The 21,859-nt window shown below is 42.3% G+C and overlaps 5 protein-coding genes across 5 annotated transcripts; 1 reads left to right on the top strand and 4 right to left on the bottom strand.

The window, feature by feature from the left end:
* Positions 1-145: 145 nt before the first annotated feature.
* BCR41DRAFT_355109 (hypothetical protein) lies at positions 146-8,273 on the bottom strand (the record flags this gene model as incomplete). Its single annotated transcript, XM_022024449.1, has 14 exons — positions 7,775-8,273; positions 7,572-7,647; positions 7,450-7,470; positions 7,246-7,291; positions 7,005-7,124; positions 6,833-6,896; positions 6,538-6,717; positions 3,084-6,435; positions 2,749-3,003; positions 2,506-2,662; positions 2,174-2,422; positions 1,928-2,042; positions 1,728-1,808; positions 146-1,490 (listed from the first exon to the last, which is right to left on the bottom strand). Coding segments are annotated over exons 1-14 (6,209 nt in total), but the record flags the coding sequence as incomplete, so codon positions are not given.
* A 575-nt stretch (positions 8,274-8,848) lies between these two features.
* Positions 8,849-12,638, bottom strand: BCR41DRAFT_397049 (citrate synthase-like protein; the record flags this gene model as incomplete). The annotated part of the gene is made up of 3 exons (XM_022028859.1): positions 8,849-11,327; positions 11,479-12,149; positions 12,273-12,638. The coding sequence occupies 3 exons, from the start codon at positions 12,636-12,638 to the stop codon at positions 8,849-8,851; spliced, it is 3,516 nt and encodes a 1,171-aa protein (XP_021880672.1).
* A 1,205-nt stretch (positions 12,639-13,843) lies between these two features.
* On the bottom strand, positions 13,844-16,415 carry BCR41DRAFT_90598 (DHS-like NAD/FAD-binding domain-containing protein). Its single transcript, XM_022031080.1, has 4 exons — positions 16,328-16,415; positions 15,535-16,209; positions 15,102-15,446; positions 13,844-15,004 (listed from the first exon to the last, which is right to left on the bottom strand). Exons 2-4 carry the CDS (start codon positions 16,037-16,039, stop codon positions 13,953-13,955), a joined length of 1,902 nt encoding a protein of 633 aa, XP_021880673.1. The 5' UTR covers positions 16,040-16,209; positions 16,328-16,415; the 3' UTR covers positions 13,844-13,952.
* On the bottom strand, positions 15,933-17,699 carry BCR41DRAFT_90607 (hypothetical protein). The gene is made up of 3 exons (XM_022031081.1): positions 17,436-17,699; positions 16,328-17,339; positions 15,933-16,209 (listed from the first exon to the last, which is right to left on the bottom strand). The coding sequence occupies exons 1-3, from the start codon at positions 17,490-17,492 to the stop codon at positions 16,076-16,078; spliced, it is 1,203 nt and encodes a 400-aa protein (XP_021880674.1). The 5' UTR covers positions 17,493-17,699; the 3' UTR covers positions 15,933-16,075.
* A 2,186-nt stretch (positions 17,700-19,885) lies between these two features.
* On the top strand, positions 19,886-21,148 carry BCR41DRAFT_355117 (NADH-quinone oxidoreductase). The gene is made up of 3 exons (XM_022024450.1): positions 19,886-20,255; positions 20,369-20,455; positions 20,598-21,148. Exons 1-3 carry the CDS (start codon positions 20,192-20,194, stop codon positions 21,056-21,058), a joined length of 612 nt encoding a protein of 203 aa, XP_021880675.1. The 5' UTR covers positions 19,886-20,191; the 3' UTR covers positions 21,059-21,148.
* Positions 21,149-21,859: the final 711 nt, after the last annotated feature.

A 21,859-nucleotide genomic window follows, 5' to 3' on the forward strand; every position in this document is an offset into this window, starting at 1 on the left:
TCCATGTGGTTCTCCATGTTTGATTGTTTTCCTCCTTGCCCTCGCCCAATTCATTTTTCCACAGGCGCAGCTAATCTTTTTTTTTTTTTTTTTTTAAACCTAAAAAAGCCTCGGACCTCAAAATTGTTTAGTTTAAAATCGGATTGTTGTTATCTCATTTATTTTACTCTTGTATTAGCAGAATATTTTAGTTTTTTACGGGTTTTAGTCACTATGTTCTTGAGGACTTTCTTGCAAACGCAGATGTAATGGAACAAACTCTCGGGGCCTCAATGATGTCATAATCTCACTCTGTGTCTTCCTGACGTGTTCTGGTGATCCCGAATGATGATGTTGATGCAGATACTGACGCTGATGCTGTCGCTGGTGGTCTGAGGTACTAGGATGGAAGGTGCTGCTGTGATGAACCGGTGCGATTGCTGTTGCTTCCCTCACTTCATCCACTGAATCGCACAACAGATCTGCATCAATGCCGTGACGACTCTGTGGGATAACATACATGGGGTGGCTAGCATTGTTTTCTTCTAGCTGAAGATTCCGAGCCTTGAGTGCATCATCCATCGTTTGGACAGCTGCCAGCTTTCGCTGGAGCCGCCGCTTGAGCGACAACTGTCGGTCTTTACGACTTTGACCCTCATCTGCTGCGATATCACCGGCTTTGTAGGGCTCCGCCGGTAAAGATGGGGGCACAGGAGCGCTCACAGAGGAAGAGGACGATGGACCAGCTGAATCATAGGTCGTAGAGGGCCTACTAATGCTACTGTCCCCACTGCCGCCTAATGGTCCCTTTTCAGAAACCGAGCCAGGAACTATGGCATCATCTATTGAATCTTGAGGCGAGTTGCAATGTGGAGTCATTGGCAACCCTGTATATGGAGCAGGAGTGCTAGTCTTACGACGCATAGACCCAGCTATTGCTGGCGGTCTTCCGATACTACTATGTCGACGTTGGGCTGCGGCTGCTGCACCCGGGGAAGGTCTCAAGACTCCACCTTGGAATAGCGGGGATTTAGGCGTCCCAGGAGCACTTCCAATAGGAGAGGCAAATGGTGTATTGTTATCAGAGCCTGACACGGGAGAAGCGCCACTGGCAGGTGGATCTTGCTCAATCGGTGAAACTTGTGACATGGGTTCACTGGAACCTTCACCTACGATTGCTGTCGCCTGCGCAAAGACTACTGCCACTACTTCCGTCAATTTGGTCATTTCATGATTGAGGCCTTCTTGGATTAGCTTTACTTTTTCGAGGTCTTTACTTAGGGCTTGTACATCTCTAAGTATTGCACGTTGTGCCAGCTGAGATGAATTTTGCTCCGAAGTAACTGTTTCGACCAAGAATCGATTTTCTATCGAGAGATTTGACTTGTTGGCGATGCAGAACTTGGACTCGTACAACTCTGCCTCTTGTTCGCTTGCACCATAGTAAATATAATCAGGGAAATAGTTACGGTTCTGTCGCGCGCCTTGTGTCATAAGATATACCTCAACCTCTATAAATGAGCAAAGAAGATAATAATAAAAATGGTTCAGTATCACTCTCTAGTAAAAGTTTGCCTAAAGAACATTGTTATCTTTTTTTTTTTTTTTTTTTTTTTTTTTAAAAAATAAATAAATAAATAAATAAATAAATAAATAAATAAATAAATAAATAAATAAATAAATAAATAAATAAATAAATAAATAAATAAATAAATAAATAAATAAATAAATAAATAAAGATAGCATACCAGCGATGACCTCAGACCATTGTTTCAGCCATGCGAGCTGACCTTCACTCTTACTCTCATTGAACGCATCATTCATGAGTGCTTTAAAGCGGACAATAATGGGACATAACGAGAGCACATTGAAAAGTCAATCAAACGAGCACAGGCTATAAAGTTAGCTGTCATTTGCCATAAAGAGGATAATCATTTTTGAACCTTACCGATGAGAATATTAAGCAGCAATATGGCCGTGAAGAAGAAGAAGATAATCATCATAATTTGGAAGCTCGCTGCTTCTTTTTCGAATGAAGTTTCAATAGGATCATATCGGCCCGCCTACGATCCGAAAAAAAAAAAAAAAAAAAAAAAAAAAAATTCATCGCTACGCACTTTGACCTTTGAACTCTTTCACAGATTCTTCTATTCAACTAATCTTTTTTGTCTGTAATTGCTTTTAGCATCCTTACCAAGAAGAAATAAGTTGTTGCTAGTGCGGAAGCAAAATCTTTAGGGAACCCATCTAGATAACCATGATCACATTCTTGCTCCAAACATTCGGGGTTGTAGGGTCGCGTATGGAGCAGATGTAACAATGCGTGAGTAAAACTGACTAAGAATAAACCAAAAATCAGGAAGAACCAGATGATTCTTCGAGTGATATTGAGGATAATATTGACGACAATTCCCAGTTGCTTGATAACTCTCAATTCAAATAGCTAAAAAAAAAAAAAAAAAAAGTCAAAAATCACTTTTTTTTGCCTTTGGTGGAGGGCCTTTGAGGATGGCTGTTTCTGCTTACAATGTTGATGTAGAGCGCAAGGATAGAAAAACTCATGATCCAGATCTGATCAGGGCCACCGTCGTCTGGTTTTCCATTAGGGGTATCTCTCAAGAACAATATACATCCTATGACTGGGGCTACATAGGCGGCTAGATCCATGTAATTGTACGGTGATCTATGGATAGAATATAGATGTTATAAGTAAACATTATTTAGATAATAATAATGATAATAAAATGAACTCTTTTCATATTTCCTTACTTGTAATACTTCTTGGGAGCGTCCAAAAACTGTATAACCTCATAACCGGCCAACAAGCAGCCGACAACAATCGTGGCTTTAAATACTGGGCGCCAACTATTCATATAGCGAATTTCAATATCTTCTGCCGTCAACCGCACTGGTTCGTCAATGGACATGACCCTAATCTGCTGTGCAGTGATGACCACCACTAGGATAAAGAACGTAAGTACTACCAAGAATCTCAGGAACCAGTAAAAAAACCCGAACTTGTGCCTATACAAAAAAAATGGAGATATATATGAATTAAAACTTCTTTATATATATATACATCATAGTTCTTGACGCTCTTTTACCATTTAAAATCCAAGGTGGCCACCATGGCAGGACTATCAAAAAAGTCACGTCCTGCAATATCTGTAAATGCAGATTTTGCCGACTCGGTCGCATCTCTGAACCATGGTCGGTATGGCCCATACATCGACAGCTTTGGGAACGGTGCGACATAAATCTTGTGCGAATATGGTGATTGCATCTGTTTCTTTTCTTCTGCGCCCACATCTTGTTTAGGTGGGAACTTTTTAGCACGCTCATCCCGAACTGATGTTTCAATATTTAGAATGTTCATAAAACTAGATGCTCGGAAGGGTAGTTGAGATCGTAAGCTGAAGACAGGTCTTTCATAGTCATTGATGATGTTGGATTTCTCCCATTTTTTAGACGAAAACATATTCCAGAACTTAAGTTTGGCAAGCAGCCATTGCTTGTACTGCGGGTTCGCAATAAGTGCGTGCGAGGAGACATAGTTGTGATTATGGGCCGGGACATAAGATGCTTTTCGGAACATATCAACCAAGATCTTTGGGTAGCGATCCGAGAGTTCGTTCAGACATTGGACAGCAGGCATCAAATAAGCAGGATGATATTTCTTGGCGTTTTTGATACAATATTCAATAAACGCCTCCACAAGAGGCCCATTCTTTGCTTCAATCGCTCGCTTAATGGGGTTGAGTACCTTGTTATCACGGGGGATCCAATCTCCGTTATCTGTATTCAACAAACCTTCCACAAAGATATGGTTTGTGCACTGCAAGTACGGATGATCCAACAATAGCGTCAGCACCGTCACAACGTCTAATTTGGAGCTGCCAGAGACAGACGGCTTGCTTGTAGGCTTGTTATGATGGCGGTTCAAGGGATTGCTCCGTCGATATAGTCGATCGTTGTTATCATTATCACTATCATCTTTACCACGCCCATTAGTGCCGGTATGGATAACATTGTCGCCCATAGCTATTGCTTCAGGCTCTGATACAGCCGATTTTGTAGTAGAAGCAGGGGTATCAACGAACTGGATGCCGTTATGAGGGAGAGCAGGGGTGTCCGAGTGATTTGAGTTATTTCGAATGCTATTATTCTGTTGCTGAGTAGACGATGCGTTGCTGTTGTTATTGTTATATGGTGGTCGCTTTTTAGGCGAGTAAATCCCCACTGACATCATACGATTAATGTGCTCTCGTGTGAACCGGACAATGGCTTCTGCATGATCTTCATACGTGAAGCTTACTTGAGGCGTTTCCCGGGTCGATTTTTTACTCTCTTGATATGAGAACGCATACGCAGCAGCAAGTAAATGAATACTACGGAAGCAAAACAGGATAGCATATCGAGCACCAATTGTACCTGGTCCAGGGATTGTGACAGATTTTTTTCTAAACTTGTCATTCAACTTGATTTCTGCAACAGTATTTCCCGTCTCCGTATCCAAATAAACATTGGTGCTGGATGTGTCGAGATAGTAGTCTCTGACACGTGTGGATCTAAATGCAACCCCACCAGGTCCCAGATCCTTTTCATCTCTGGGCTGACTCCAAATGAATTGCAGGCTACATTTATTGTTCTCGCGCGTTGGAAGGTTCCAGATCTGAAGTGTTTGCATACCCACTACTGCAAATCGCGTTCCACATGGCACAAAAAACGTGGATTGGAGGTTTTCAGGGTGGACCACTTCGGTGGTCGTAACACGCATCCAGGGCTCAGGCACAAACGAAAAAATAATTTTTTGAGTTTTGAGCAATGTGTTCTCTTCTATGACCTCGACGCGCAAAACCCAATAGGCGACACCGTCGCCCTCAGGCAAAAGTTCTCTGTGAATACCAGTCATCAGCCGATACTGGATATGATCTTCTCCAGGCAGCGATGATTCGTAAACCACATCTTCTGGTTCCGCCTTTAGTACTGATTCGTTGCTCTTGATGATTTTTGAACTCATGGGCTGATAAGTGACATAGCATCTAATCAAAGGCCCATCAGTCTCACAAATAATACCTCTGTTCCAGAAACCCTTAGTATAAAAGAATGCTAGGATTGCTGAACCAATGGTTGGGATCGGGACTTGATTGACTATAATCTCGGATTTGAGCTGCAGCGTGTCCAAGACCCGTGCGCTTAGCTCGGAAGTAGCGCTGTTGCGAAGTATTACAAATAGTTGATCGTCCTGGGCATGGAAGCCTACATGTTCAACTTTATATCCTGGGAACTTGCGATCGTCAATTGCCATTCCTGTGTTGGCAAAATATGTTGTCAGGCTACCATCCACACTTGCAAGCGCCACAATGGACTCATGTGGCGAGATAGCCATCTTGCTGTGCCCCCGGAAGGTAGGTCCTTTAAACTTGGCGTTTTCGATACTCGAAATATGGGTGATATTGGATCCTGTTAACAGATTCCAAATAGTGCAGCTGCGTCCATCATCCTCTAACCACATAAACGTATTGCTACTGATCACTTCCATCATCATCTTGCATGTGATGCGTCTCGAAAGTGTAGGTTGCAGGTCTGAAAGTGTAATTGTATGAAGACGTTGCCATTTTTTATCCGCTGAGATCTCAAAAACGTCCAAATAAAGCCCATTACAAGCCGCAAACATGGTACTTGGTTGAGACACAATGTTCTTGACACCAAATTCCTTTGAATCCTCATTGTTGTCTTCAGTCCCTTCGCCTTCCCCGCTCGAGAGCAGAGCACTGTTGACATCATTCTTTTCCCAATCGCTCTTCCTTGTCTCTGGCAAAAATTCTCCAAACCCAATGAATGTATGAAGGATTTCGAGGTCCATCCGCACTTCTTGCAACTCCATATTTTCTGAAGATGAATCTGTGGAAGCCAAGGTATTGCCCCAATCGTAGTCGTTGTTGGCCGAAGTATTCATATTTTTAGGCATATTTCTATTCGGTGGTGTATTTATATCCACAATAACCGAGCGTTGAGGGACCAACGGGTTGTTAAACAGTCTGAACGGGAACACTGCCCTCTCCACTTCTGATCCATCGGCCCACTCGCCGATTTTAGGCTCCTGAAATATGGCGACTTGATCTCCTGAGGTCGAAAGTGAAAGTCCAATAGAAAGATCGCCTACTCCTCGGTGATAGACAACGGCAGAAGCGCTGGCTTTGTATAGTTTTCCTATATTTCTGGATGGATTGGAGGGATTCCTGATGACGCCCATATCCCAAATCGTGATAAAAGCTTCGTTCTTTGAGAGGGACAGAGATGCTAGAAACTGACTGTTCCTGGACGATGCCAATTTCGTGACAGGAGCTGGCGCTGGTGGACAGGTTGAATCAACAGATTTTAGATGCAGCTGTGGCGTATCGATAATGAAGTTGGGCGTCGCTGCTCTTGGGACATAGAAATTAGAGACCCCATCTATTTTTGCAAAAAACAAAGTTAAGAGAATAAGGGTTATGAATAATGTAATGTGAATTATGCTATGCCGATTCTTTTTTTTTTTTTTTTTTTTTTTTTTACCTTGTCGCTCTATTTTCATTGCCATTGGCCTGATCTCAACACAGTCGATTACGAATCCAGAAAACTCTTCTCTGTCGACGTTCTCATTGTTGCAGAGGACAGCTTGCACTTGGGCGGATCCCAAATGTGGCTGAATCACCAATTTTTCCTCCAGAACAAGGTCATACCATGTATCCTTAGCTATCATTAGAAACAGAAACAAGACAGTTGAGTGTTTGAACTTTTAGCCACTTTCGTTAAAAATACCGTATTCTTGACAAAAGGTAGTACACAAGTATAGATATAAACATAATACCTAGAATGCTTAGTTTATGAGCAGGCATGATAAGATCTAGAGTACCAGTAACATCTGGCTCCGCCTAAAAACACAATGCCAAAACATACAGAAGAAATCATGATTAAAAACTTCTTCTATAGGACCTCTAATTTTCCTCAAATTACATTAAAAAAATATTTGATTGACTTGCCTCATACGATACATTAACAACAAAATGAAGTCCATTAGGTATTTTAAAGTCACTCAATGCTTTAACCCTCCATAGAACAACATAATGCCCGGCGCTGTATTTGCTGAAATTCGCAAGCAGCTATTGTCAGGGTGGCACATCATTGATTTTTTTTTTTTTGTGAATAAGTTGAATAACTAACCTTAAGAAGAAATGGAAAAATGCAAAGTATTTTTCATTTTAAATCATTACTAATACATACTTTGAAAGCCGACGTCTTCGCTGGGATATGTGCCGCCATCGCCGGCCTAAAATAAACCAATATGTATATTTAATTTCCAGGGACAGAAAATGGAGGCACAGTTTTGTTTGCCAAACAATATGGGCTCTCATGGGTGCATAGCAAGAAGAACTACACCCTTTGATGCAGAAAATCAAAGTTTAAAATGCCATGATGCACACTTACGAAGGTCTAAAGCGTGGCCCTCTAATGGAAATAAACAAAAAACCATCTGCTTTGTAACTTTTATTTTCTTTAATTCAGTCATAGGACAGACTATACATTGCAGTAGCGATAGTTATACTTACTCTGCTTTTCCAAGGATTGTCAAATTCCTTGTGCGAGCGATTGAAAGTCCATCCGACGTAAAAAATCGTCTCTGAGCTGCCATTATAGATGCAAAATAAAGAGCTATATTAAAAAACGTTGATGAGATTGTCAAGTATTCAAATCAAATAGTATATGCACAGCACGTTTATTTTGTGCAGTGTGATGTGTATATATAAAGTACCAGTGCTGCAAGGATCAACAGGTCTAACAGTCTGCTCTGCCGACTGTAGTCGTGAAAGCTTGCTTGCACGCCCACTTGAAGCAGTTTTTTCATTGAAATCGTGATCAACAGTCTGTAAGAGGTTGTATTGATGGTTCCCTTCGTCTGATGCATTGAGTGTCACTGTTAAAGGTGTGATGTTGGCAGCTGTTGATTCTTTTTTCCAAAACATGTTTCACTCTAATTTAAAAGGGTATCGAAATAAGGGTTGACATGCTCCAAACTATCTGAGATTGCTGATGCCTTGATCCGCACGAGTAGCGGAAGGTGGAAGAAGAGCGTTTACTGCGATGAGATCTTTTTTAGAACTAGATGGAAGATGAATGAGGGAAAAAAGTGAAACTAAGCTGTGAATAGGCGTAGCAGATAGCACTTTTTAATTACTTAAAATACAATTTATGAAATAAAAGTTGATGTAGTGAAATGTGAAATGCAGTTTTAGATGAATGAAAAATGATGAGGAATGAAGAAAAGGAATCTGAGTACAAAAGTTTGAAAAGAGGCATTATCTTTCTAGGCCATGCAGCATAACATCATATGCTTCTTTCTTGGAGTTTTACGCCAAAAAGATAACCCACCTCCTTTTTCTTTTCGATCGTTAGAACCGTCTCAGCAATGTGTGAAAGGCGACTCTCATTGGTTTAACAAGCCATCAATGATTTCCAATCAACTTCTCAACTGAAGACAAATGCTTACTCTCAATGTTCCTGGGTTAATAATGATAAGAGCCCTTCCTATATTGCTTGCCCATGAATCAGGTCCCATGCTCTGAATGTTCTCGATAAAATTCTGAACGAAAACTAAGCAATATCCAGCTGATATCAAATTACCATATTGGTACTCGTCTCGTCGACAATCTGCAATGTTTTTATTGCTCCAGGCCGTAATTTCAGTTGCCTTTCCTTTCATTATCATTATTACCTTTCGCATTGCAAGTTGACAAACACTCCCATGAACGTTATTTATTTTATTATTAATATTTAATTTTGCTTGCAATTATTCAATTAAGACACATATTTTTTTTTTTTTTTTTTTTTAAGCAGCCTTCTTGTTAATCGAATCGAGAGAAGCAACCGTGCGTCCTAGCTCGTGTCCGGGTGTGAGATACGAGATATCATCCCATGGGTGTCTGTACAAACCCTGTTTTAGCCTCTTCTGATCCAAAAAGTGTCCAATAAAGCCGATGGAACGGCCCAATACAAACAATCCATTTAGAGTACCAATCTTGATATACTCCTCTGCTTCCTCACGTGTAAACGCCCCTGAATGCCTCAACAGGTCCACAAATAAGACACCAATCGCCCCATCCACATTCAAAATCAAGTTGTCCTTCTTGGAAGTTGTGATCATCTCAACTGCAAGTGCATAGTCCAACACAGGAGTTGATGGGAAGTTAGCCTTAGCGTAATTCTTGATGATCTCGACACGCAAGTCGGGATTGGTTCTTGACTTGATCTTGTGACCAATTCCCAAAATCAACTTGTTCTGCTTCCTCATCGAATTAACAAATTCGCGAGGCGACAGAGATTTATCATATGCAGATGAGAATTGCTCAGCAGCTCCATCTAAGGCACCTCCGAAGCGGTCTCCAATAGTCAAGAGACCTGCGCAGAGTGATGACACAAGATCCTTACCAGCACGTGCCGTAACAATCGTATTGTGTGCTCCTGAAACTGCGGGTCCATGATCAGCTGTCAACATGAGAACCATCTCAATAAACTTGCAAGCATAATCTGGCAGCCGACGCTTAAACCACAAGAGCGATAAGACACCCCCGATTCCAATATTATCCTTGAATACATCAGAGATGCGCATTCCTGCATACAGTAGCTCTTGTCCACGATCATCACAAATTGTGGAAACGAACGAAGCAGGTTTGCGGACCAGGCCCAATTCCTGAGCCCAAGAATAGTCGATAGGGATCTTTGGTGTTTCGGGTTCAGAGCGGACAGTAATTACACCTTTTTTGACCAAAGTCTGGAAGGTCTGGCTAAGAATTAAAGGCAACTTCTCGAATGTCTCCGGGACGATCACGCCAGCAGCACGAAGGGCACGGTTCTTAGCGTCAGCAGTCTCTAAATCTGACTGAGCCAAGGCACCGGCGTGTCCAAACTGAACCTCAGTAGCAAACATCTTAGCGCATGTACCAATACACCAAGCGATGACGGGTTTGCGAATAATTCCGTTCTTAACTGCCTCGCAAACCTTGTACTCTTCAACCCCGCCTACCTCACCGAGCAAGACTAACATCTTGCATCCTGGATCCTTCTCGTAACGGAGCAAGTGGTCAATAAATGTTGAACCGGGATAACGGTCTCCACCGATAGCTACTCCCTCGTAAACACCATCTGTTGTGCGAGATATGATGTTGTTCAGCTCATTCGACATGCCCCCAGATTTGGATACGTAGGCAACGGAACCAGGTCGGTAAAGCTTAGATGAGACAATATTATCCATCATGCCTCCAGTATTTCCAATCTTGAAGCATCCAGGCTTAATGCCCCCAACAGTCGCAGGCCCAATCACAAGAACATTGCGCTCCTTGGCTTCCCACAAGATCTGGCGAGCACGACGTTCTGGAACCCCTTCAGCAATAATGGAGATGATACGAATCTGCTTCGAGTACTTGAAGATCTCGCGAGTTGAGTCGTAGACAGAGCGGCAAGAGGCAAAATTAACCACTGTGTCGACCTCTGGGAACTTGATCACAGCCTCATCTAAGGACGTAAATACAGGCAAAAGAGTTTCTTTTGTGCCCCAGTAGAATTTCTGGACATGCGCGCCGCCAAAGGGATAGACCATAGCGGCAACCGAGGGAACCTCACGCTTGCAGATGAAATCAAAATCCAACATTCCTTGCACAGCACGAGGCTGCATTCCATAGATGAAAGAGCGAGTATGAGCAGTGAAGGGCGTGTTCTCGTCATGGCTTGTTTCTGCTGATTCGGCACCCTGATCCTGAAAGTATGTCATTCTGTCTTCCAAGGGTGGTGGCGAGGCAGCGCGAGAATCAGCATTCAAGGGTGTATTACTCCCCAAAAGCTGGTCCTGAAGCAAGTTTCCAGATGTGAGAGGTGTGCTTGTTCCACTTCGATCTAATCCAGAGGTCTTTCCGGTCAAAGCAAGAGGAACAATCTCGGTGATATGGGTCTCGGGTCCAAATACTTGAATCTCAACTCCAAGGGTCTCTCCTAGCTGGCGCATTGAGCGAAGACCTTCCTGATAGTTTGGACCACCACGTCGGACAAAGATGCGTACTTTGTGGGCAATAAGAGGTTGCTTAAACTCAGTCAAGGCGCGAACGATACCTTTGAAAGTCGAGGCAACGTTTGTGAAGTTCGCAATCCCCCCTCCAATGATCAAAACCTTTCCAAGAGGATGAGGCGTAGAGTTACGGGTCATTAAATCGAGGATGGTTTTGGCATATTCGTACGTCTGGGTCTCAGTAGGGGCTCCTGAATATTCACCGTAGTTAGCGAGCTCATTAGCCTGACCCAAAGCAGCAATAGCATCACTAACACAAGAATTAGCCAAAATGAAAAAAAAGCAACGAGCACACTTAGTGAATAAACTAATCATATCAACGTGGTGTGTTGGAAACAAGCGCATCGGAGAAATGAATGGTCTTCGGGCGATTGATAAATTGACAAAATATGGGGCATTACCTATAAACAACTGAAGCCCCCCCTCCTGCAACCATAGTCCAGATACGACCGTCTTTGTTCAGGATTGTAAGCTTAAGAGATGCGCCCGTCTTGGAATCTAACTCTTGGACATAAGCCTCTTCCTTAGTTAACTCACGGCCGAATGGTGCGGGAAAATCCAATGGTGGGCCAGCATCGACACTCTGGTTGGCTGCAATGGTCAATCCAATGTTTTGAGGAGCCCTTGCGAACGCCCACTTGGGACCGGCTTCGAATTCCGCAGTCTGATCGACTTTGGCAGCCAAATCCAAGTAGTAAACCTGTGCGGGATGCTCAGGGGTAGGATCCAGGACAACCAATGGATTAATCTCGAGATAGGTGAAGTGAAGGTCGACATAGACAGAATAGAGACGAGTAATGAAATCGATAAGGACATCATGCTTGGGTACTGGGACATTAACTAGAAGTAACGATTGAATGGTGGTTGGGGTGGGGAAGGTGTCGTTCACTTTAACTTGAAGTTTTAACGCTTTAGCATCGACATCGCCAACCTCAATTCCTCCTTCATGTGTGAAAAGAATGTTGTCCCCATTGCGGTCCGAATTGATACAGATGTAGTATTCAGTATCACCGGGGTGAGGAATGAAAGGCTCGATCAAGAACGTCTTCAAGACGCCTGCAACATTATCAACCTGGCAAGATAAAACGATATCGTGTATTGTCATAATAAATTATATGGTCTGTTCTTCAGGTTTATGCAAGCATGCTTTTACTACGGTCAGATGAGATACATCTGAATTCGAAAATTAACTTACGATGACCTCTTTGCCAGCGTGCTCCGTGACCCAAGCTCTAACCTGAGTCCAGTCAGCGTTCAATAATAACAATCCACTCTTGCCACGGCGTTTAATTAACTGATCAGGCTTGGCAACCAGCTTTGTGGTCAACAACCAAGGATGGATCTGCTCAAGGTTATCAAGTAAATTTCGAACATGCTGTGCAAAGACAGCTTTGTCTGTATTCAAGACAGCAGTGTCAATACCAACGTGTGCTAAACGCGTCGAAGGTTGGATAAATTTGGATCCCGTAGCCGAGATACTGGTGGCGGGAATAGGGGTACGGAGTAACCAATGTGCTAGCAATAACTTTCCATCGTATTCACGCACAGCCTTGGCAGACATACTGGGTGTAAAAAATGATTCCTTGGTGGCGATATAATGGGAATGATCGTTTTAATACTCTTTTTTGTCTTAGCCAACATGCAAAAAGGATCAAGAATTATATAAGGTTAATGACCTGAACGACTGACTAGACGTTTTATCTTGCAAATGTCTTTTTTATTTTCATTTGCCATAACTCTGGACGGAAGATTTCCCCATGGGGTTTGGGGAAATCCATTATCCAATCGAGATTGAGATCATAAAAAAGGCACCCAAGTCATAAACTCTATGAACTATCCGGGTGGAGCCGGAAAGAAAAGAAACAAGACCGACCTCATTCATCTTCGACAATTTGGCTTCATGAGTATTCCTTTCATTCTCATCATTGTGAAGTACTTTGGAAACAAGAAAACAGGCACATTTGGTCCAATTTTATCATATTCCACAACCCAAAAAAAATAAAAAAAAAAAAAAAGCGCTTACATTCAAATAATGTATTGACCCCAAGAAATGGAACAAAAAAAACACCTCCAATCTCATTTCGCTCCATGATTATGTTAATGAGAATTATCCACTTTTTAAAACCTGTCCCCAACACGACTTGATATCTAATTTGAGACAAGAATTGTGAATGGAGCAGTGAGGTGATATCTACCTTGGGTAGGTCTGCTATTTCTCTGTTTCGGTCTATAAGTTACAATAGCCAGTAGCAGAAAGATATGAAAGTAAAAATAGAGGGCGAGAAGGGAAGGAAAGGGAAAGATGAGATGAGATATTCAGAGAACAAGAAAAAAAAAAGAAAAGACAGACCAAGTCGAAAGTATAGAAAGGCCATTATTAGGCTTATTGCTTTTCCCAGCAAAGCATCCCCCATATTAGCACGTACGGCCTAATCCTCGCAGCGATCTTCGTACGTGCACTTAAAAAAAGCCCACGTGTTCCATAAACTGATGTTGTCAATCGGCGTCAAGACCGACCCCATAAAAGAAACCTTCAATCAAACATTCGATCTTGAGTCGCTTACTGCTGCGCGCACTCTTTTCCATAATTGCTTGGATTAATAGCTTAAATTTATCTTAATGTTGTTTTTCTTCTCTTTTAAAGCTTCGTCCTTTCAATCTCCATAGACAGGGCAACGTGTCTGCACCAATGTATTTATGCTAAAATTCAATAAGACTGGAACAAGCAATCTTCACCTAACGCTGACGCTGTAATGATGAACAAAACATTCCTTGAAAACTTTATGCTCAGAACAGTAGTTATTACATTATACATAGTAAATCTAAATAATTAATCTAATAGTCTCTATGCTGTCTAAACGAATCGCCTTCAGTGTCAGCATTTGTGGCCATGATCAATATTCTCCTCCATAGGCTCAGTTATAAGACTTGACTGACCAGGAAGTTCATTTATCACCTGCGATACAACATTACCGTCTTGCTGTAGCAGAATAGTCGCCTTCAAAGAATCATCAAAAACTAAATCCGAATCTACACTTAGTTGACGGATTTCGTGGGCGCAATTGTAATCATGAGAAGGAGAGCGAGTCCCTCCAGACTCTACGATTGATTCAAGTTCGATTTTACTAGCCCCTTGTGGCGTTCTTCCCTCCAACGTGGCGCGCAGCTTGCTCTTATCATCTCTTTCTTCATGTGGTTGTCTGCGAGCACATGGTTCCTCTTGAGATGACGGTAGTGATGGTGAGGAAGATGTCCCTGCACGGATATCAGGAACACTACATCGTGATCCTATAGCCTCTGACGCCATATCTGAAGGAGTTACCAAGGATGGACATATTACAGAGTCGATGGCAGAGTTAGATGTTCCAGAGTTAGTTGGGACAATTGATATACTGCGCACAGTGTGCTGACTTTCATTGCTGTCGCTGTCGCTGTCGCTGCCACTATCATTGCTGCCACCGTCGCTGTTACCATCATCGCTGTCCATGTCCATAACTCCAGGCGAACTAAAGCGACCTACGCGCAAAAAACTTGTTCTTCTCTGACTTTCCTCATCTTCATCGCTACTAATACCATAGTCATCTACAACACAATGGTCAAAGCATCCACGTTTCTTGCTACCACTTTGACTTGATTCGTACTCAATATCACCCAAGATGGCGCCTTCAAAGATATAGGTGTTTGGTTCAATAAGCGACCAATAGGCACGGCCGCCTCTGCCCGACCCATCCGCGTTGGTGTTCATACCCATATTTGGTACATTTGAAGTCCCACCAGGTAACCTTTCATGTCGGAGCTCCCATCCAGCCATCCTGCAGAGTTCTGCCACGATTGTATCACAGTTGCCCAAAAGTTGAACATCAAACTCCATATGAGTTATTGGGGTCCTGTTGATCAGGATTTGTGGGATATTCTTCGGCAATTGATCTAAAAGGTCAATAAAAAGAAGCTTTAGACACATGTTCAGAATGAAGACAAAGTGGTTATGCCGATACGAGAGAGAGATAAAGGGCCATATTCTTACGCATGATGTCGCTCACAGGTGCAACCTTAAGACTACTTCCAATGACAATAAGCAAGTCAACTTCATTTCGGTCCTTTTCAAAGCAATCGTCAAATGCCGATGGTAGCCGCTCACCAAAGAACACAATATCAGGCTTCATCACAGCCGGTTCAGTGCCATCTCGATTCGAATCCTCGATGTCGGTGCCTTGTTCTCTAGATGTTTCCGTTGAATTAAATCCATGGTTTGAGTTTGAGCTTGCGCAGTGTTTGCAGTATGCAACTTGTTGTTTCAGGATTGCATCCTTGATTTCATCGCCAGGAACTTGAAATTTACATCGAATGCAACTGGCAGTTGCAAATGAGCCTTTTGAACAAATGGAGACAAATAATGAGCGTCATGTTGGATTGATAGAGCTGTATTTATGTGTCTGAAAAAGGCTAAGGAAGCTTACCATGGCATTGCAAAACATTTTGAATTCCTGCTTTTTGTTCCAACGTATCAATGTTTTGTGTATAATTCCTTAGCAACCTTCCTTGGTCTTCTAGCAACTTGATAAAATTGTGAGAAGAACTTGGCGTAAAATTGCTAGGGAAAATCTCTCTTGCAAACGAGTAAAAGACTTCAGGCTTCTCACTAAAGAACTCAAACTCAAACATCTGCGTTGGATCATCCAGTTCGAATTCTGAAAGTCTGGAATATACACCATCAGGCGACCTAAAGTCAGGAATGCCACAGGACACTGAGACGCCAGCACCTGTGAGAATCATAATCTTTTGGGAATTTTTTAAGAGTTCTATGACGTGCTCGAGAGTATGGACGTGCTGAAGCCTCTGACGATGCTTAAGCTCCCTTTCCATACGTTGCGAGAAGATGCACACAAGATCCGCTTCTGTTAGGCTGGCGGAAATCTTGAGCTTTAAGTGTAAAAAAAATAAAAAAAAAATAAAAAAGATCATATACAGAATATTAATCACCACTTTAACTTCTATGGACTAAAAGCACCAAGGCATAGAGATAGTACATGAGCACCATACGTCCCTCACCTCCTCAGGCGTGGTCATGAGCAGTAACTTCTTCACTGTATGGACCCCGGTCATGATGTACTCCTGGATTATATACGCGATGCCTAAAGGATGCATTTTATTATTTAAATAATAGCTCTAGGTTAGGATCATAGTGTTCGAGGGATGTAAATGTATTTGTTTCATGAACAGGCTTAGTTTATACATCAGGGAACAACATACCGAATTTCCTGGCTTCGTCCATAATTTGCATTTTTTCTTCTTCAGTGAGCCGATCGAGGCACAAGGGGTCAACATCATGATAGGGGACGTCCTCGAACAGCTTGTCATTAATGCTTGGCTCAATATTCTTCAGGTCAATGTTGCTGAAGCTGTCATCATCCTCACTCTCTGATGTGTCTACTCGAGCGAAATCCTCGTCTATAGTCGTATCAGCTCCTGGTTCATAATCATTATCTGCTTCTTCATCATATTCTGAAGCCGAATCAGGGTAACCTCCTAGCATCTGAGCATCAAGTGAGCCCTCTATTTCCTCGCTGGCACTCATTGACCCAGTTAGGCTCCTGATATGTCTATAGTTTTGGCTGCTAGTGTGGTTGACATCACATTGTTGAGAGTTTTCTTCTTCCATATGCATTGGTGTTGGTTCCCTGGATTTTGTGTCGAGAAAAGCAAGGGACGGGCTGCTTTGACGGCTTGTCGTAATCACACCCATAGTTCGTTCGACTCCGACTGGCTTTGTAATCGCCTCACTAGCCCGCGAGCCCAAGCTAAGACTCTCAATTGCGGTCTCACTCGACTCAGTAATCGATGATTGAATACTGGGTTTGATCTCCTCGAGCGTTCTGGACCTGGTGAGGAAGGGGACTATAGGAATTCCTTTGATACCTGTAACACCTGAGTTTGTTGGGGGTGGCCGTTTATGACTACGTGTGTTCACAGATGATATTGAGGTTGATGGAGAAGTAGGCTCCAGTACTGGGGACGTTTGTGGTGAAAAAGGATCGTCCGCCATATCCTGTGAAGATCGATATGCTGTCAAGTTAGCTTGAGATAGAGGCAGCGAAGGCTTTGGCTTTTTGAATGGCGGAAAAGAACTCTCAGAGGATCCATCAACGTATTCCGGTATTTTTTGACTTGGATGGTGATCGGCACTATTTGATGATACATCTTGACTTTCACCCTCGGTCCTCTTTCTGTTAACGGGGGACTCTGGAGGCACGTTGATTAAAATCTGAGGTGAAGACGATGGCGAGGACGAAAGTGAGGAATGATTAGGGTCCGTTATAATATGAAGCTGGGTATGCTTGTTGTCCTCAATTGGCCCCACCTGGCTACTGGGTATATCCGACGAAGGAAGGGCGGAGGATGTGTTTAATTGTGACATATCTGCAAAAATTGGCCTGCTAAGACAGCAAGAAGAAAAGTTTCAAGTGAGGAAGCAATGATGGTCCCTCCAATCACTGTTCAAAATGCCTCTTTGTCCTCAATGCCAATTCAAGTGGGATGAGTTTGAAAGTGGGGCTCTCTTCAAGATAGGCTACTGGATTGCTAGTCACTGAAACAAAAACAAAAGAGGTACACATTTTACTATTTTACTATAAAAGGACCCGCATTTCTTCTTTATCTTTTCTCCTTTTTGCTTTCCTCAAACCCCTTTTCATGCATTTAAATTCAAACACTTTTGCCGCTCAGATCAACACAAGATCGAGGCTTTGGATTTAAATTGAATCAAATTGAATTGATTTCCAATTTGCATGAGCTTATTCCCATAAAGATCAAGATCCTTTATCTAACTTAGTTGTAAGTCATTGACACTCTTTGTCTTTATTTGTCTATTTCAATCATTGCTCTCTCCATTTGTCTATGTCTCAACATGATGATCTACGCAAGCTACTTTAAACCCAGCTCAATTCGAGTTATAATGAGATTAAGCGTTTCTACACTGAAAAAGAGACATTGCACAAAGGAATTTTTGAAGAAGTCTTTTTTCGCGACAGATTTTGTTAGGAATATGACAGACACTAACTGTCAGTTCTTTTTCAACTGTGCTCTAGATTTATTCACTATGATTCATGTCAGTTGGCACGATTCTGAGTATGCCTCACTCAAATTTAAGAAGACATATTACTATTTGTTGATTACATGAAGCGAGCTCAAAATTTACCCACTTCAGGACGCGTTTGCTGCACACGAAATGTGAATAACTGGTCCAATTTTCATTTGAATTCTTAATATCTGACCCTGCACTTAATTAACGGGCTGTACTTGATTCAATGGTTGTTCCTTTATCCAGGGACACTGCTTTTTTGCATCCTTTGTTGACGATGTTACTCTCGAGTGACATTGGATATGCCATGGCCAGCCATGACATCTTGGTACATGTCGGTCATACGTCTGACTTATTGTCTTTACGGATAACACCTTTTTTGAAATAGAATATTCATTTAAAATTACATTACAATAAAGATTTCCCGCCTATCTGTTTTTAAAGTTAATCAGAAATTCAGGGGCAAAAGATTAGGTAGAAAGGATACAGGAGACGGAAATAAACAGAATTTACAAATTTTTTGTGGGAGTGCCGGCACCCAAATACTTGTGTCTAGCGTCGTGCGCGCTTTGCAGCCGGAGCAGGCAACTCTTCCGTGGGTTTGTATATACTTTGTAGGTCTCTCTTGCCTCTCAATTTGAGCAAGACCGATTCTTGCGATGGAAACAAAAAAAAAACGCCGCGATGTAAAATGTGTGCAGAAACCGAAGAGACGCTTCAGCTGTTTATTCAATAGCCTGATGCGCGTTCGTGTACACACAACTGATAGTGATTGATGAACAAAAAGGAAACAAGATTAGCAAAAAAACCTCGCAGGTGTGCCTGTATGTCTTTTAAGCTTTCTGTCTGGCCGTTTAACACAAGGAACCCCTAGAAAAAAAATACCTCGCATGGTTGGTGCCAGTTCTGAAAACGACAATAATGCAATGCCGTGCATGGAAGATAGGGCCTTGACACTTGACCATTGTTATGCGGACTCACCGAAATCAACTTGTGATCACAATGCTGCTCATACTCTGTTGCCAAGGACTTGAAAAGGGATACAAACCCCTTCTTCCTTGCTCTCATAATCATTCACATCCTCTCAATACTTTCTTTCGTCATAAATGTCCATTACATCTAAATCACACACAAGCATTCCACCATTCACTCCAACATAGATATATGTATCACCTTGGGTATGATATGTTGTTGTTGTTCCCTCTGGTCTCAACAGGCCCAATGATGTGACAAATCAAGTCTCGCCGAGTTGTACAGGAAAAGATCAAGTTAGTCAAGCTCCGTGGTGCGGTAGATTGAATCAACTCAGATTGCCCTCCTTTCAAGCCGATACTACGGTGGCGAATATTATCACTTCTATTACACGAGTCAATAAATAAACGATACAATGGACTCCCAAGTGGATGCCAGGGTCATGCGAAAGCCTCCATGTTTTTTTATTTGCATAAATAATGAAGCCAGGATAGCCCCATGACAGTTTAATTTTTGGTCATTTATTTCGACGTCGAAATAAAATTTCGAGACAATACCCATGGATTGCTGGACAAGCCCATTTATAATGGTAAATTGCCCTTATTACAAACGAAGAAGTTAGTTCTATGAGGGGAATGATTATTTCCACGCATATATGACGTAGACGCTAAAACAACCCGCAAAAATTTACCCTTCGGATGATCTGACAGCATTCGGATTTCGGGTTTTTTTAATCATCTGATCGCACTTCTTCCTCTTCTGCCTTTTTTTTAAATAAACACTCACACATCGACCATCACCATGCTCTCTACAGTCGGGCTACGCATGTCGGGTGCAGGTACATTACCCTCTCTATGTATCTATAGACATACCTCTTATTACTTAAGAGATTCGTACTCGCTTTTTTCTCATTTCTCGGAAATTACCCTCCATTTTCGAAAACATTGATGCCTTCCTATACTCGGACACCATTATTTTTGCAATTTAATGTTCTATTCTCATGCTGAATCTAACCATGATCATTCCTTTACAAAATATTGTTAATTACAGCTGCTCGCAATGCTATGAAACCTGTGGTTACTCAGCAGGTTCGCCACTTCGGATTGATTTCAGACAAGGAGGAGAAAGGTTTGTAAAATGAATAAGAAAAAATATGGGAAGTCTCCTGGTCATGATTTCTTCATATCCTCACCTGTGCGTTTTGAGTAATCGTCTCCTAAACTTTTCTTCCCTTTATCTAGCAAATACGCCAGCACAAAACCGCACTATGTCAACAGCCATCACAAAGTCATACCCTGGACCCCTTCACCAGCCCGCCAACGCAGTCGGTACGCATTCCAATACGAAAATATTGTTTGATATGTCTAGCAAAGCGAGTGGAAATGCACCAATAGGATTTACAACAATGGAAGACGTTAGCCAAATGTACTGATTAGGCGATATTTATTATTACCATTTTTGTATTTACAGAATACGCACTCTCGACCGTTGACAAGATCATCAACTGGGGTCGTGAGGGATCGATCTGGCCCATGACTTTCGGTTTGGCCTGCTGTGCCGTCGAGATGATGCACATGGCTGCTGGACGCTACGATCAGGACCGTTTAGGTATTGTGTTCCGTGCCTCTCCTCGTCAGTCGGATGTCATGATTGTCGCTGGAACATTGACCAACAAGATGGCTCCGGCTTTGCGCAAGGTATACGACCAGATGCCTGAACCACGCTGGGTGATTTCGATGGGTTCATGTGCTAATGGAGGTGGATACTACCATTACTCGTACTCTGTAGTCCGTGGGTGCGACCGCATTGTTCCTGTCGATATTTATGTCCCCGGATGCCCACCTACCTCCGAGGCATTGTTGTACGGAGTACTCCAACTTCAAAAGAAGATGCGCAGAAGTCGCGTTACTACTATGTGGTACAGAAAGTAGAAAAATCGAGGAAATACCTGGTCTTTTTTTTATTTCAAACCTATACATATAGCTCTCCTCACATTCCTTTTTCACCTTCATGATATCTTCATTAAAATTTTTTATTTCATGTATTGGTATCAAAAGTATGAATATCATGTGGGCTAGTTAGACTTTGATTTAATACTTCCAAGCCACGATTCATGAAGTCAAACAGCATTTGATCTATTTTTTATCTGAACTCTGCTCATACATTCTGTACGCTTTGGATTTCAGAATATAAATATCTTGACCACCTCTTTAATGATCACTTGTACTATCATCGAAAGAGCATGTTACACTTAATAAGCAGGGGGTGTGGCATTCTTTGTGGGACTACCGAACTATCTCTATTTAGTGGTCGGCAGCTAGGCTCGTAACCAGCCTACGTGGCATCTGTACACTAACGCTCACTGACAGACTAGATCCAAACTCAAGATTTTACTTGTACAAACCGCTGGGGAATGACGTTTTTTAAGTATTGAAATCTTGAGGTTTGACCGAGCCTAGTCGGCAGCAGCTTCATCAAGAGTGTGTTCTGTGCTAAGCAGGCGCCTGGTATTGAGCCGCCACTAAATATTCTGATCTTATGAATAAGGTGGAAGTGCACTCCCTAAACTTCAGGACGCAACAGCCTTCATAACCCCATTGAAAGATTCATCCTTATTTGGTCGTACAATGACATCAAAGGCTCTTCCTGCCCTGATAAGACTTGTTCTGCGGCTCCTAAACTACAAAATGGGGAATTCAAACTGACTACTTTTCTTCCAGCCACTTTTGGGG

The sequence above is a fragment of the Lobosporangium transversale genome (genome assembly GCF_002105155.1).
Source record: "Lobosporangium transversale strain NRRL 3116 chromosome Unknown BCR41scaffold_22, whole genome shotgun sequence".
Lineage (NCBI taxonomy): Eukaryota > Fungi > Mortierellomycota > Mortierellomycetes > Mortierellales > Mortierellaceae > Lobosporangium > Lobosporangium transversale.